General features: G+C 37.2%; 7 protein-coding genes and 1 further gene across 7 annotated transcripts; 6 read left to right on the forward strand and 2 right to left on the reverse strand.

Annotated features, from left to right (window-relative positions):
• Positions 1-141: 141 nt before the first annotated feature.
• Positions 142-2046, reverse strand: PAC11 (dynein intermediate chain; the record flags this gene model as incomplete). Its single annotated transcript, XM_003645819.1, has 1 exon — positions 142-2046. One exon carries the CDS (start codon positions 2044-2046, stop codon positions 142-144), a length of 1905 nt encoding a protein of 634 aa, XP_003645867.1.
• A 203-nt stretch (positions 2047-2249) lies between these two features.
• SLD5 (DNA replication protein SLD5) lies at positions 2250-3122 on the forward strand (the record flags this gene model as incomplete). The annotated part of the gene is made up of 1 exon (XM_003645820.1): positions 2250-3122. The coding sequence occupies one exon, from the start codon at positions 2250-2252 to the stop codon at positions 3120-3122; it is 873 nt and encodes a 290-aa protein (XP_003645868.1).
• Positions 3123-4217: 1095 nt separating this feature from the next.
• Positions 4218-7316, forward strand: SDD3 (Sdd3p; the record flags this gene model as incomplete). Its single annotated transcript, XM_003645821.1, has 1 exon — positions 4218-7316. One exon carries the CDS (start codon positions 4218-4220, stop codon positions 7314-7316), a length of 3099 nt encoding a protein of 1032 aa, XP_003645869.1.
• Positions 7317-7913: 597 nt separating this feature from the next.
• Positions 7914-11147, reverse strand: Ecym_3586 (PDPK1 family serine/threonine-protein kinase; the record flags this gene model as incomplete). Its single annotated transcript, XM_003645822.1, has 1 exon — positions 7914-11147. The coding sequence occupies one exon, from the start codon at positions 11145-11147 to the stop codon at positions 7914-7916; it is 3234 nt and encodes a 1077-aa protein (XP_003645870.1).
• A 1009-nt stretch (positions 11148-12156) lies between these two features.
• Positions 12157-12756, forward strand: Ecym_3587 (uncharacterized protein; the record flags this gene model as incomplete). Its single annotated transcript, XM_003645823.1, has 1 exon — positions 12157-12756. The coding sequence occupies one exon, from the start codon at positions 12157-12159 to the stop codon at positions 12754-12756; it is 600 nt and encodes a 199-aa protein (XP_003645871.1).
• Positions 12757-13489: 733 nt separating this feature from the next.
• IZH1 (PAQR-type receptor) lies at positions 13490-14407 on the forward strand (the record flags this gene model as incomplete). The annotated part of the gene is made up of 1 exon (XM_003645824.1): positions 13490-14407. One exon carries the CDS (start codon positions 13490-13492, stop codon positions 14405-14407), a length of 918 nt encoding a protein of 305 aa, XP_003645872.1.
• Positions 14408-14713: 306 nt separating this feature from the next.
• Positions 14714-15084, forward strand: Ecym_3589 (the record flags this gene model as incomplete).
• A 329-nt stretch (positions 15085-15413) lies between these two features.
• TPT1 (tRNA 2'-phosphotransferase) lies at positions 15414-16106 on the forward strand (the record flags this gene model as incomplete). Its single annotated transcript, XM_003645825.1, has 1 exon — positions 15414-16106. One exon carries the CDS (start codon positions 15414-15416, stop codon positions 16104-16106), a length of 693 nt encoding a protein of 230 aa, XP_003645873.1.
• Positions 16107-16321: the final 215 nt, after the last annotated feature.

Genomic DNA, 16321 nt, shown 5'->3' on the forward strand with positions numbered 1-16321 from the left:
CATAAAGCTCTTATTCCCTTGATTTATGATTTGGTATGGAAACGTAGTATTCATCTGTTCTTAGTTCCTAAGTTTTTATATCCTTAGCTTGTCTTCCCTTTTCTGCATTAAACGGTACTATATATTATTATTAAACATGATTCACGATATTATCCTATAGCATTCCAAGGTTGGCCCATCCCCACCTAAAATTACATAGCACTGCTCTTGTTGGTGCACTAACTTAAAGTGAGTAAACATGCTTAGTTGATGTCTAGTCTTCGTTGCGGAAATAGAGAAAATACGTTTAGGGGCAATATTCAATGACCATAAAGTGTTCCCTAAATGAGTATGGGTTGAGGATAGGTTTATCTCATAAATATGGAATTCCAAGGCAGTTAAAAGGGCTAAGTACGACTGCCCTTTGTCATGGGGAAGGGTAAAAATATCACAGCATATTACCGGGCTATCCAATTCTATTGTAAATATTCTCTGATTGTTTGGTACGTCCCATAAGATACATTTCCAATCCATACCACAAGATAACATCAAACCGGAGAAATTACTGCATGGAAATAGGGCAGTTACAGATCCTAGATGAAACAAGGGTTCTTGGTTGAGTGCTATGTCATCTTCTTTGTCTCCATTTTCATCTCGTTCTTTAGGACTATAATTGGAATCAGTCTCCGATTGGGCCACTGGAATAAACCCATTATTATCCAATGATAATTTAATATTCCTTTTACCTTCACCCTTTTCTATAACAATTTTGTATATCCCACCATCTTCGCAACCCGCATATATACTACTAGGATCATTGTGGAATGTACAAATAGCCTTTATGGTAACCTCGTCGTACATAGACAACTTTGTCAACTGACTTAAATACTTAGAGTTGCCATACTGCTCTTTTAAAATTAATTCAGATCTCGAAAACGGAACCACTTTCACACCATTCCAACTGGTAGGATCTAGTACAGGTTTCAAATCTATGAGATTCAATTCACGAATAGTCCCATCTGTACTAGCAGTCAAAACTTTGGATTCACGCACGTGATGCTGCCACACAGCGTAAATAGGCCAGTTGTGATAATTGCGCGAAATGACGTTACGCTCTATCTTAGGGATAGACTTAGTCTTGCCACCAGCCTTTGCTGCCACTGCTCTTAGTTCGTAAAGGATTGTTTTACCATTGTACGAAGTCAACAACATTGTTAAGATTTTAGAGTCCTTGACAACAATGAACTCACCCTTAATTAAGGTTTGTCCTTGAAATTGGACGGTATCAACTATCTCACCAGTCTCAAAATTTATCACATTGCAAACCGTTAATGTATTATACTGACGTATATTTGATTCCAATTGGGTAAGCACAAGAATAAATCCTTGGTGATAGTCAACAGATACGCATATTGGACTCGTATCTTGAACAAATTCTAGATTAAATTCATGCGAATATGCAAAATACTCGTTTTCTTGAAGTTGATTCCTATTGGTTAGATTCTCCTTGTTTTCTAATACTTCCAATAAAGCAAAAGTAGTTGTTTCCAAGGAGATATTTTGACTAGTAACAATCAAAGGTTTCAGTTTCGTACCCAATTCCTCATACTCACTACCTATACTCGATGTAACTTCCCCAATAGAATGCCCAACACTTTCAGCTGATTCTTCAATCATTGAAACTTCACTTTTGAGTTTCTGATCTCCTTCATCATCAGTATCAATCATATCAGTTTGAACTGCTTTCTCATACGTAATCACATCTATCTTTTGTACTTCGTTATCAACCAGAACTTCAGACACCTCATGCTCTATCATTTCATCCGTTTGTACTGAAACGCTAATTGAACTACCATGCTCCAATCCAGTGCCTTGATGACTTTGATTCTTAGGAATCTTATCGATACCCTTTAGAAGATGCGAAACAAACCCATTGTCGATCTTTTTCGATTCACCAGTGCCTAATGAAGTAGCTGGAGAGAATGAAGAAGCAAGCAAGGGCCTTCGCTCTCGAAGTTGTTTAAGTTTCTTTTTCATTTCATCCAAATGTTGCAATCTATCTTCCATACTGAATATAATAGTCTTACTGCTATCCAACACACTTTCTTATGCGTGTTTGGTGTTTTCTAACTGTTCATAATTGACAACATTATCAAAAGGAATAACAGTATTTGATCCTCGGCATGCCACGCTTAAACATCGAAAAGTCGTCCTGAAACTTTGATTTCAAGAGCACAAAGAACTGCAAGGAAACGCTGAATGCTACTGATATGGACATTAATATTGAAGATATATTAGCTGATCTTGATCGTGATACTACAGCAATTGACAGTGGATCAGCATATCTGAGTTCTGAACATGATACTACGAGGTTTAGCGAATCGAATGGTGATCACAAAGATGTTGATCGACAAGTTGAGGTTCAAAAAACATCATCACATAAAACAATTAGCGCTGCTGCCGATTACGAATGCCTGGTTACTCACTGGAGAAACGAAAGGGTGGCACCGGAATTGCTAGCCTTTCCCCATTTGTTAATGGATCGTATTTTGCATAGATTAAACAACCAGATAGAACATTTAGAAAATTTATCAATGGGGTTTCTAGAACATAACTTTGATAAAGAGTCAAAGTTACCACTTTTATGCATGGAGGCAGAAGTTGAAAGGCTCAAATTTGTTGTCAGGAGCTATGTTCGCTGCAGGCTACATAAAATTGACAAATTTAGCTTATATTTAAGGCAGATTAATCAAGATAGGAGCAACTTAGAGTCACTAAATGATTTGCTGTCGCGGCAAGAAATGATATATCACGAAAGACATTCTGAAATACTGCTGAAACTTTTCAACAATTCCATTCTAAAACATATGCCACAGGAGCTGCAAGCAATAGACGATACCGAAGGCTCCGTCAACATGATTGATGCACCAAATTGGGGCAAGTTTGTGTTTCTCTTCGTACGCGGATCACCGGAAGGTAGCTCAGATCCGTTACAAGAAACTAATGAGGATGGCCAAGCATGTTATCTGGTTACTATTCCAGAATTAAATGAAGAAGTCGAATTGACAATTGGGGGGATATACGTTATGCGATACCACATTATCAAACATCTATTACGTGAAGATAAAGTAGTTCTAATATGAATATTTACCGTTGACAAAACCACTTCATTAACACATCAATGTCAGTAAAAACAGCTATTACCATCATTGTTCTTGTTACCATCATTGTTCTTGTCACTATCAAGCACTACATACCTCGAATAAAGCGACAAAACTCAATTCAATTTTTATATGTTCACAACGAATCTCTTGTCCCCAGGCTAGCAAAAACATCATCTGATATCCTTGCCACCATGTTTTTCACAAAATACTTCTTTAATTTACCCTCGAACATGTTCTCTAGCAATTTATAATTCTAAAATATGCTGTTACCCTAGAAGATACCATCTTACGTAATAATATTGCATAAGCGCACAAAAAACTACTTTCTCGAAGGTGAAAAAAATTTTATTCAACTCCCACTTAATGTTCTACTCTTCATGCCACCTAAACTTTGTAGGGATGGGGACACCCTAGCGGATTGAGTAGCGAAGTTCGTCGGATGCTCTTATGTAACCAATGCTGATCACACTTATCATGGGATAGGTTTCACTATTGGTCGCTTACAGAGTCATAACTAAATCTTGCCAGTTCGTCCCAACATACTGTCTACGAAATGTTTCTTAAAAACACAAAACCAACAGCTACTATACCGTATTGAACAGGATTGTGGGTGCTGAACATTTCTACTTGACGGGATACGGTCTAGTTTGGCCAATGCTAACTACAATGATGATAAAACTACTATTTTTTAGACGTTAGACTTCTGAATTTCAAGGAAGAAAAACGTAACATATCTGAGTATTTAAGCTCGAAACTGACCTGAACAACGTGTCCAACAACGCCCCCCCAAGTCCCTCAGCCAGGGCTATCGGTCTTAGATCCAAGCCTTCTTGATAAATTGATTGTAAAAGCGTATATTTTGCGGCTGTCTTATCCTCGAGCGAGTTTTCTTTTTCTTTTTCCTTTTTCGACGACACACCAGTTTTTGAATTAAGAGTAGTTCAACTGTTTTAAACATCCAAAGCTTTCTTAAACGTCCAAAGCTTTCTCGCTTTTTGTTTTAGAGGAGAATTTTGTTGTATAACGTCTAATCACTTCATCAAAGGAAGCTACTAGCCTTTTGGTTCTGAAGCTATGGTGTTTAAAAAACTAGTCTCTTTTCAGCTTGATTATGCACCAGAATACCGGTTGACTAAGTTTGTGTCGAGTCGCACTCGATTACAGGTGGTTCATATCCATTCTAAATCTTCGCCTTTGGTCGAAGGGTATTTTGCTTTGGGTACAGATTGTGTTAATGATTCGGGTGCTCCGCACACTTTGGAGCATTTAATATTTATGGGATCTAAGAAATATCCTTGGAAAGGATTGCTGGATATTTCAGGTGGTATCACGATGTCGAACACCAATGCTTGGACCGCAACTGATCAGACTGTATACAGCCTAACGTCTGCTGGTTGGGTTGGATTTAAGAAATTGCTGCTAGTTTATTTGGACCATATAGTGAATCCTAGGTTGACTGATGAGGCATGTACGACGGAGGTTTATTACATAGACCCTAAGGACTTAGTTGATAAGGGGGTTGTTTACAGTGAAATGGAGGGCATTGAATCTGCTGCCTATTCTATTACAAATTTGGAAGTACAAAGGCTAATGTTTCCGGAAGGTAACGCCTATAGATCAGAAACAGGGGGATTGACGAAAAATCTACGGAAGTTGAGTAATGAGGAAATAAGGAAATTTCACGCAGAGAAGTATTCACCAGATAATTTGTGTTTGATTATTTGCGGCAATGTTCCTGAGGATGAGTTACTAGATGTTATACAAGAATTCGATGCCGAATTACCAGAGTTTAATAAACCTAAACGAAAAAGGCCATTTTTAGATTCACCAAGCTCGCAAATTCCCCGCAAATTATCACAAACCATAGAATCTACTGTTGAGTTTCCTGAATTAGATGAATCTCAAGGTGAAGTCGTGATCTCATGGATTGGGTTTCCTTATACTGATCATTTAAATGATTTAGCAGCATCCTTGCTATTTGATTATCTTACCGACTCTTCCTTATCACCGTTCAACAAGTACCTGGTCGAAATTGAAAACCCACTAGCTTCTAGAGTTAGATACCACACCAGTGATTATATGAGAACGATTATTAATTTAAATGTCGAAGGTGTTCCAACTGAAAAGTTGAATGACGCTAAAAACAAGATTTTAGAGATTTTAGAAACCCATAAAATCGATTTGACAAGAATTAGACAAGTCATTGAGAATGAGAAATGGGACTATGTCTACGGACGCGAGGTTGGAGGATTCCAATTGCTAGCAGAGAGTTGTATTACCGATTTCTTATATGGTGACGAAGAAGGAAAAATATTGAAGGAATCATTAAGCAATTTAAACGACTTTGAAACCTTATTGACATGGAGCGTTCAACAGTGGCAATCCTTTATGACTCGTTTACTAAATGAAAACAAACCTGTAATCGTTTTAGGCAAGCCAAGCTCTGAGATGTATTACCGCTTAGAAAAGGAACAGGCTGATTTGATCAATGAAAGGAAGGCCACCTTTTCACCAGAAAAAATACGGGAACTACAGAAGCAGTTAGATGACGCCCAAGTGGCAAACAATAGACCAATCCCAAGAGAATTATTGGATAGGTTTGCGATTGAAAAACCTCAAGAATCGGTTGACTTTCTTGAGACAAGAAGCATATCTACCATTGAGCACGAAGATAATGATTTAAAAGATGAGTTAACCAACAGAATCCTGAATACCAGACCAAAGGACTTCCCATTGTTCATGCATTTTGAAAGTTTCACTTCACAGTTTATTGAACTGAACTTCTTGGTCAATTCCAGAGTTGTCAAAGACACTTCTCTTTTACCTTATTACTATATCTTTTGTGAACTGTTCAATATGCCCATGAAAGCAGAAGATGATAAAATTATCAGTTTTGAAGATGTGGTCAAAAACCTCAAGGATGAAACGATCTCTTACAATATATCTTTGGAGTTGCTTGGTCAATTCACGGACTTGATCTATTTTGGTATTCGATGCAAATCTGTTAACTATGGTGACGCTGTGAAATGGATTAAACATTGCTTGTTTGATATGGTATTTGATGAGACACGCGTAAGAGTGTTATTGGAAAAATTCTTAAATTCGATATTTGAATCAAAAAGAGATGGTTATAGCATGCAGGCGTCTTTAATTAATAGACATTTATTTACTGAGAGGTCAATGAAGAAGTCCACTGATGTTTTGTACGTCGAAGGGATCTTGAGAAAGGTATTGGATGATATTGATAGTGGTGAATTTGATTCCGTGGTTTTACCTAGGTTAGAGACATTTAGGGATCAGTTGAGGTCCTATTTCCACAAATTCCATATATTGATCCTTGGAGATATTGGAAAATTGGATGATGTCTATAAACCATGGGAGCAGTTGGTTAACAAACTACCTATGGACAAATCCCAAGTAGTTATACCGCCAACTCCTCGTTCTTTAGAGACAGTTTCTGAACTCGGATCTTGTCCAATGGAAGTAGCATATGTCATTACCACACCAGGTTCCGCCTCTTCGTATATGACTTGCGTTACTTCCATCCCAATTAATCTAGACTATCAACACCCAGATTTTGCAGCTGTAGCTTTAGCTTCCGAATATTTGGGATGTGTTGAAGGCCCATTTTGGAAGGGTATTCGTGGATCAGGGTTTGCATATGGAGCATACATTTCCAAGCAGTACGAACACAATTGTATAGGTTTCTCAATATATCGTGGAACCGACATTATTAAATGCTATCAAACTGCCAAACACATTGTTGAAGGGTTTGCTGACGGTACTACAAGGTTCGATCCACAATTAATCAATGCTGCAATCAGCAGTCTAGTTCTCATGTTAGCAAGTGAAGGAAACTCTTATTTTAATGCTGCAGTGGTTAAATATATTGACAATTTCTGTAAAAGAAGAGGTCCCAATTTTAATACCAAATTTTTGACCAAACTTGCAACCGTTACCGTTGATGATTTGCGGAGAGTTATGGAGAAGTATTTTGTTAATATGTTCAATTCTGAGGGGGGTGCTGTATTTATGAGTTGTCATCCAAGTAAGCTGGAGCCAATTCAAGAATATCTTGAATCACAAGGATATCAAGTTAATGTTGAGGAACTAGCAGATGACCCAGATGATGAATTTTCTGATTGTGAGATAGTTGAGGACTTGGATACTTGAGACCTAACAGTTCGCTAAAAACCTCAATCTCTCAAAATCGATTTTCTGTTTGTGGTTGCTTCTGAGTAGAGTTTTGTTCGATTTTTAAACACTATTAAGGATAGCGCGGATTCTTTCTCCTCTGTTTGGATATAGTATATGAATATGTTGCGCGCTCCACTTTCTGTATTCGTTACGATCAAAGTTGTGGGATACTATGAAGAAACATGTAAATATGCAGTTTATTTCAGACTTGACTAGCTGACTTTCAGGTAGTCATGACGTTATTTGACATACAATTCATGGTACTCTTCCGCTGAAGAAATATTTTGTTACTTCCTAGATTCTGGCGAGAATTACCTACCCTTCTCAACTTGCAAGCTAGGCATAAGGCTAAGTAAACACCCTGTTATTTTAATATATGGAAACTGAACATATAATACATAATATGAACTAAATTACAAATGATTTATATATATGCTTAGACCTCGTTATTGTAATAAAAGCAGTTAATATAAACTGCGTCAAATTTCTACATGAGTTTTTATCAATATGTAATGCAAGAGACCATGCGCAGCTAACCTGATAGACACATTATAATTGTAACCATTTAAATATTCATTTTCTAAACGCTCGCTCGCTTCTTGTGAACATCCTTGATGATGATCCCTTGATCCTTGATGAGGGAGGATATAGACTACCTTCTGAATTTCTATGAGTAGTCATTGAACGGACATGAGATGAGGCCGCCGGTAATCCATGAACTAAAGCAGATGAGTGAGGCACAGGTTGCACAGGCTGTTTTTCATAGTTTTTTCTATTAATAAAGGATTCAAATAGCCTTTCATGCTTACCATCGGAATTCTGTTGTAGTGCAGGGGTAACTGGAGCCGAATTATAATTAGCGTTTGGTGTATTAGGCTGGGATACTGTGTCGTTATGTTTAACTGGTGTGACTGAATGATATGTCTTAGGAGAGCAAGAAACTGATATAGAAGGAGTTTTGGGGATACCAGAATTTCGTCCAACTGTCAAACGAGCAGCAACAGTAGCAACTTCACTTGGAGGCTCCTCTTTATTTGCCAAAACTATGCGCTCATAATTCTTTTTGACACTCTTATTCAAAGAATTAGTCCAAATATCTAGTTCATGTTGTGGGCAATTAAACACAAATGAATTGAAAGGCGTTTGGATTACAAAAGTACCAAAAGGATCGTTTCCGTCAGTCATTATTTCCTTAATATTAACACCGGGAAGAGATAAGTTAATTTCATATTGGAGTTCAAAAAATAAATTAGACTCAACCGACGCCTTTATTGTTCTAACGAACACCAAACATCTACCAAAAGTTGTTATAACTACCATTTTATTGATATAATTATCCATACTCAACAGGTCAGCCGTATCATCAGTCCTAATACCTGAGAAAAGCTTCCTTATCTTACTTGCAGTTAAGCCACGATCTATGTCAATCAAGTCATCACCAAGCTTTTCTTTGTATTCTTCCTTTACGTTATCCCATATAATTACCGATTCAGAATAATAATCACTTTCTATGAGATGAGAGCCAACCTTATCCGGACTCCTGAAGCCGGTGTTATGTCCGCCATTTCTAACAACTTGAGAAAGTAAGGTAGCCTTAGTTGGAGCTTTTGAAGACTCCACCATAACTCCACGAACCTTGTCAACTCTTTTTTCAAGATCTTGATTCTTTACAATTGCCATTTTTATCTCACCCATTCTTATAACACGCTCGTCCATCTTTAATAGATAGTACGACCATAATATATCAACTTTACTCAAAGGTGGAATAGATTTAATGTTATTTTGGGGACAACTTGAAGTAGGTTTTACTTCATGTGCCGAATTGGGAGTTGATTTTGGGGTTGTAGAACCTGCCGATGAACCTGCAACGATATTGCTGAAATTATGGGCTGGTGCACTATGGGAAGCCCGTTGGGTAGCACTTCTTGATGAACCAGAGCTCAAATTATTGCTACTATCATTTGATGGTTTTCTTCGATATAAAGCAACCGTTGCAGCGGATGAAGAGGCACTGCTACTCCTAGCTTGATTCTTTCTTTCCATTATTTCATTTCTAGCATGTTCCAATATCCTAGCAGTCTGCGGGTCCAATTTAACTGTAAGATTATTAGATCTGTAACTATCATACCCATCGGCACCATTAGGATTACTATTACTGTTTGGGGAAACATTTTGCTGTAGTAACTGCTGTTGCTGTTGTTTGGTTGTTTCAGGAAATACTGGACTGGATGGGCCACCAGATTTACTGGCTGTCGTTTGTCCTCTTGAATCAGCCAATACCATAGGTTTGATATTATTAGCCTTATCCTTTAGTGCCGGGATTGATTGCATAGCCTTGGCAGTTACTTTGTATGGCGCAATTTCAGGTGCAGCAGCAGACCATAAACTGCCATCTCGAAAGTTGATATCACTGAAAAAAAGATGCTTCTCAATCTGTGGAATTGTCAACCGGTGCTCAGGCTTTTTGACAAGAATTTGCTTGACAAGGTCTCGCACGACCATCGGAAAACCTGCAGTAAACGCATATTGCACTTTCATAACCTTTTGGAAGGTTAGATATTCGTTTGTAGCTTTAAATGGGGGTTTTCCAGCAATCATTTGAAAAAGTATACAACCAAACGCCCAGATATCACATTTGTGATCTACCCAACTATCGTTCAACAACTCTGGGGACACATACTCTGCTGTACCAACAAAAGATTTTGACCTGGTAGTTAAATCGTACTCTTCAGTACCATCCTTACGATTTAGCAATTTCGCGGTTCCAAAGTCAGTTAGCTTTACCTTCATAGACTTATCCAATAAAATATTTTCAGGTTTAATATCCCTGTGAATAATTCCGTGTCTATGAAGAAAATAGATACCATTTAAGATCTGAGCCCCATAATACCTAGCACATTCTTCATTAAGGGAGCCGTACTTTTTCATTATAGAAAGAAAGTCGCCGTTTGGAGCATATTCCAATAAGAAATAAAGATTGGCTTCATCTTGGAAAGTAAAAAATAGTTTAATTATACCAGGAACATGATTACTATTCAACCGTTGCAAAGTATTCTTCTCAATGTTAACATATTTAACTTTCTTTTGACGAATTAAATACTCTTTGTTCAAAATTTTCGCAGCATATTTCTTCCCACTATCCACACTGGTCGCGAGTACAACAGTAGAATATGAACCATCCCCTAAAGCTTCGCCAAACTTAAAATCCTTAATACCCTTCTTGATTACCTGCCTTGTGATTTTGCCCGTTTCGGGATCCTTCATATCCTTCACAAGTTTTGCAGCACCTCTTTCCGCCCATTCCTCTTGTCGCCTTTTATACGTTTCGTCAACAGACATCGAAGCAAACTGCACAGATAAAGGACCACTGTTTGCAGTTCCTAGATCAGTCAAATCCTCTGTCGTGTTTAACTTGTAAGTCTCATTGTCATAATTGTCGTCATCAGAATCAAGACTATATTGATCGACTCCTAAATGAGAATCAACAACTCCAGGTTTCTGCCCTACAGTAGGACTTTGAGGATTCTGCTCTTGGTCATCAAAAGGGATAAAATTTGAACTGTCCGTCAGCGCTCGCCCTATACTTGGTCTCAGTAGCTTCTGCCCATATATATGACCTCCAGAATACGGTGTATGCCCTCTTGGATTATCACAAGAATTCAAATGCCCCTCCCCTAATGTCAAGGCAGGCACTGATGCCATTGAAGGATCGTTCAGAGACGGTGGTCTACGCCTCTGAGCAGGCTTGTTCTTATGCATACTTAAACTATCATTGGGTACTAACGGTTTTTTATACTCAAAAGACATGGCTATTTGTTTTTATTGATCCGATTTCGAGTTATCTCTATTTAAGAATAACCAATTAATTACCCAAGCACACATATAACCAAAATAACCTGCTTTCAAATATTCTGCCTGACTAGAATCCGACCGAAGTACTTCAAAATACAAATAAATGCCTCTTCTATCCCTCTCTATAAAGAACAACTGTCTTCTTGGACTTGCGTTTAGAATCAAAAATTTATAAGGAAACCTTAATTAATAAACAACCACTGTGAAGGGCCCTCGGTTAAATCCTATTTTTCAAAGTATTTATTTAATATAGCAACAAAGAGACCAACCCAATCCCCATACAAAATACCCCTTCCAGATATTTGAAAACAATTTGTTTTAAAAACCTTTCTCTCTCTTTTATTCCAATGTATTTATTTATTATAATTATTATTGCTGAAAGGGGTCGGTTATATAAAAACTAAAATAGCTCTTGAGAATATCCAAATGGTTACCCGGTCAGACGTACAATATGATATAAGGATTCTCGAGTTGGCGCCAGGAACCATTTCATGTTATAAAAAGATGTAACTGAAATATTAAGGTAGCCAAAGAGATGATAAAGGGGATTTTTGGGGACTGAGACTATGTTTTATACTTGATTGAGAGTTTAATTTATTTTTAAAAATACAAAAAAAGTTTAGGTGTATTTCGTATGGCTAATTAAATAAGAGGTATAGTATTCTGCTTTGTGTGCCGTGGCGCCAAAAACGTCAGTGGATGATTTAGTGAAAAATGTACTAGACTAATTAAAAAGTTGAAAAGAGAATTGAATTATATATGATATTTATTTTAATTAGAGTTGGAGAGGTTTTTTAAAGTTGCATCTAGTTTTTTATTCTTCATTGTAGAAAAGATATCACACACAAAACGTGCAGTAGTAGTTCGTGAACAAAAGGTAGCTACTGCGTCAAGCTCAACAGTGAGGGTTTAATTTAATATAAAATAACAAAACTAATACCATACCAAATATTCTCTAAACTAAATGTCCAATGTAAATTGTTACTTCCACTCTGAAATTCAGACGATGATTGATATGCAGCGGTTTAAAAAGCTGTACCAGAAATGGAATCCGAGGACTAAGATAGAAAATGGTCTAACGATTGCTATGTATTCGAAATCTCTGAAGGACAAGTGGAGTCACGACACTTGCCAAATTGATTCGTTGTTCGAGTTAATGGATATCAAATCTGCCGGTCATCAGTCTATCAACGGAATTTCACCTTGTTCTCTGGAGACACCAGTGGTTAGCTACAGCTGTTCACCTCCTCCCTGCAGAGGTAGATTAGTCGAACCGGTAATTCATCAAGATGATAGGAGTGGTAAGAAGTTTAAAAAACTTTGGCATATATTTAGAAAAACAAAGGGATATTGTCAACCTCAAGAGCAATTGGGAGATGTTGGAGCCATTGAACCACAAATAATATCAGGATATAAAGGAAGCTCAGGAGTTCAAGATACGCTGCATCAATCACCAGCTAGGATGATGACACATCATTCTCTGCAAAAAACACATAGATATCATCGATCCTCTCACTACAAGAACAAATTGAAAGGTGACGCTAATAATTCAAGCACTTACTAAAAACTCCTCATAATTAATATATTATATATATAAAAAAAACGGACAGAACAACATTTACCGGTAACAAAGAACTTTTCATAAATCTGTCCCTATGAGGGATTCGTGTTCGCCAATCATCACCTAAGTGATCTTCGACAGTTTTAGTGGTGAGCAACGTCAGCTTTTCTTGTTATTCAACAAAGCGTGCAAAAGGACTGACATTGCTAGCTGAAAAACAGTCTTCCAACTTAAAAAATCTATTATAGAAATTTGTGTAATAATATGAATACCATTAATAACATAGAGCCCTTAGAGAGTAACTTGCGCTTAGTATTTACGCTGCCACTTCTTGATATTTCTAGTAATGTTACACAGCAAAAGGTCCTGTTTGTACACTCTTGTAACTCTAAATATTTTCATTTTCAGAAATAGTTTCTAACAAAAAAGAAATCTTGCGCATTGGTGCATAAAACGAGGAAGTGCATACCTATTTATATCATTGCGCCGTTTCAGCAGTGATTATCAATCACTTTTGCAGTTGTGGCAGACTGCCAAGAAAATTGTGTTGTCTTAGTCGTCTTTCTCTGACGCATTTTGAAGTGTTTGAGTTTGCTAGTGACTTAGAGTATATAATATTGGTGACTAAGAATATAATATTATTGTGAACTCCCATCACAACTTCAGATCGGATAATAATTAAGTTCAGCACCAGTACTGGTACTGGTACTAAATCAAAAAAGTTCCTGGTTATTGCATGAAGACTTCTGGATTTGTAGAAAGCCGAAGATGTGGTCACAAGAAAAATTTCAATAGAAGATTATATTCCTTTGATGAATTACCCGAGTGGCAGAAGGATAATGAACTTATTAGGATGGGTTATGTTCGGGAAACTAATTCATTTTTGGAATGTTTAAAATCAATGACATATTTCAATAATGAGTCTGTTAATATATACACACATCTAGTACCCAGTGTCACATACTTTATTCTATTATTGTTGTTTGTTGATTTGGTTGTGACCCCAATGTTTCCTGGAACCACCATGCGTGAGTACATTATGATTGACTTTTATTTGTTTGGCGTATTTGTGTGTTTGATGTGCAGTACTTGTTTTCACTGCTTGAAGCAACATTCAGAGTCACATAATCGAATCTGGTCAAAAGTTGATTACATTGGGATCATCGTTCAAATCACGAGCTCAATTGTTTCAATATTGTATTATGGATTTTACGACCACATCAGTCACATTAAATGGCTTAGTGTATTGACACTGACATTGGGAGTATGTTGCGTTACATTTGTATTAAATGATAGGTTTAACGCCATAGATTACAGACTTTTAAGAGCAATATTTTTCACCGTATTCGGTTTTAGTGGCGTAGTCCCAGTGCTCATTGGCATTTACCAGTTTGGTTTAATCGAATGGCTTGCCCGAATACAACTTAAATTTGTCCTAGCTGGAACTATCTTCTACATCTTTGGAGCTCTAATATACGGATTTCGAATCCCAGAGGCTTTAGCCCCCGGAAAGTTTGATTTTATTGGTCATTCACATCAAATTTTCCATCTTCTGGTTGTGTTAGGTTCCATTTGTCATTTCAGAGCTGTCATTGGTTCATATGTCTTCATGCGAACAGGTAAAAACTACCCAGGACTATTAATGATTATTTGATTTTTGTTTACATTTCTTGATATTTTTATTCGTATCCATCAATTGAACTATCTCCCCAATACTGTATAGCCGTTCTAGACAAATCTTGCCCCATTCTATATCATGTTTATTTTATTTTACATTTAGAAATCCCGTTTTCCTTTTATTTACTGTACGGCTGTCATCGATCCAACCGTCCTGACATTTAAAGAAAAATGAAAATTATGTAGAAGTTAGTCCAGATACATAAGTGATATTTATAACTATAATACAGATAATACCGGATATTGGCCAAGTTTATCCATCTTTAGAGCGTTAGAACATCATATGAGTACAGCTATCAAGGCTTTGGCAGCTTACAGAAATGGGCTTAGAGCTGCCAAGGTTGCTTTTCGTGATGACCTGCAGATGCTACAAGCAGCAAGACAACAGATGAAAGAGGGTATGAGAAACCCTCCAAACCCAGAATTGCCAGCTGAAGAACAGATCCAGCTGATGAACGATGTTGCGCTGATTCTTAGAAGAAATGTTGTACAAGGAAAGAAAAACACGATTCGAACGTCTATAAGTTGAACATACATAAGGAAACCGAGCTTGGTGATAACATGTCTATTAAAAAGCCCAAGAAGACCCTAATGACGAAGGGAAATAGCGGTGGTTGTTGCGGTGGTGGTGGTGGTCAGAGGTTACAGAAATGAGGACCTTGTTTAGCGACCTCAACGATGTCAATGTGTGGGGACTTTATTTAAAGATATGTTTGTAGGTTAGATTTTAAAGCTGTATATATTCTTAAGGCAAAAGGGTTTTTGTTTTATGAGGATGGAGGTATGTGGTAGTTAATCAAGTTTTTTGAAGCCTTTAGGGAGGAGTAGGGTTGTTGATGGCCATGGTACCGAATCTATATATATATATATATATATATATCTGTGATGCTGAAAATTTAGTACAAAGCATCACGTAAATGACTGGTTGAGCCTTGTTACTCCTGAAGGGCACCATAGAACAACCACTAACTTAAGACGCAAGAATGTCTAGCGGCGCTACTCAAAAGAGAGATATTCTAATCAGTAAAGCGCTTTCATATCTTCTCAGGCATCATGCTGTTAGAGAGAATCTACCCATTGACTTAAACGGATACGTCCTAGTGAAAGATATTCTCACCCACAATAGATTGAAAACGCATAAATGCACGGTTCAGGACATCCGCCGCATAGTTGAAAGTAACGATAAGAGGAGATTTCATATCAAAGTGTCGGAAGAAGGTGAAGAAAGTATATGTGCAACTCAAGGTCATTCAATTCCACACATAGTGCCATCTAACGATTTGCTGGAAAGGATTTCAACAATAGAGCAGTTACCGACACAACTAATACATGGCACCACAGTTCAAAATTGCGGTCTAATTTTGGAATCAGGTTTTATTAAACGTATGAAGAGAAACCATGTCCATCTTTCACCAGGAGTTACTGGTCAGGATAAACAAGTTATAAGTGGTATGCGTGCTTCAAGCACAGTACATATCTATTTGAACATGGCAAACCTGCTAGACAAGTTGCAACTATTCAGGTCTAAAAATAACGTATATCTAACCCCAAATGACGTCCCTGTTGAACTCTTTGAAAAGATCGTGATTCAGAGTAAAAAGGTCAGCGATATTAGTACCAATAAGCTAATTGCTGAGTTGGAAAGAATGCATATCCCATACGAAACCAGTAAATAATCAAATATAATTCCAAAAGAACCTTCAATATAGTTATCTCAATGCATTAGATAGATATATCTTCAAGCAATTGATCGCTAAACTTCGCTACGCTCTTTTATATGTGGTCACATGTATCTTGAGATGAGTTTGTTAAATCACAGAAAACGTATTGAAAAATTTTTGAAGCTCAAATCCGCTGAACTATCACATCAAGTTCATTAAACGAAAAGTGT

Source organism: Eremothecium cymbalariae, chromosome 3, assembly GCF_000235365.1.
Source record: "Eremothecium cymbalariae DBVPG#7215 chromosome 3, complete sequence".
Taxonomy (NCBI): Eukaryota; Fungi; Ascomycota; class Saccharomycetes; order Saccharomycetales; family Saccharomycetaceae; genus Eremothecium; species Eremothecium cymbalariae.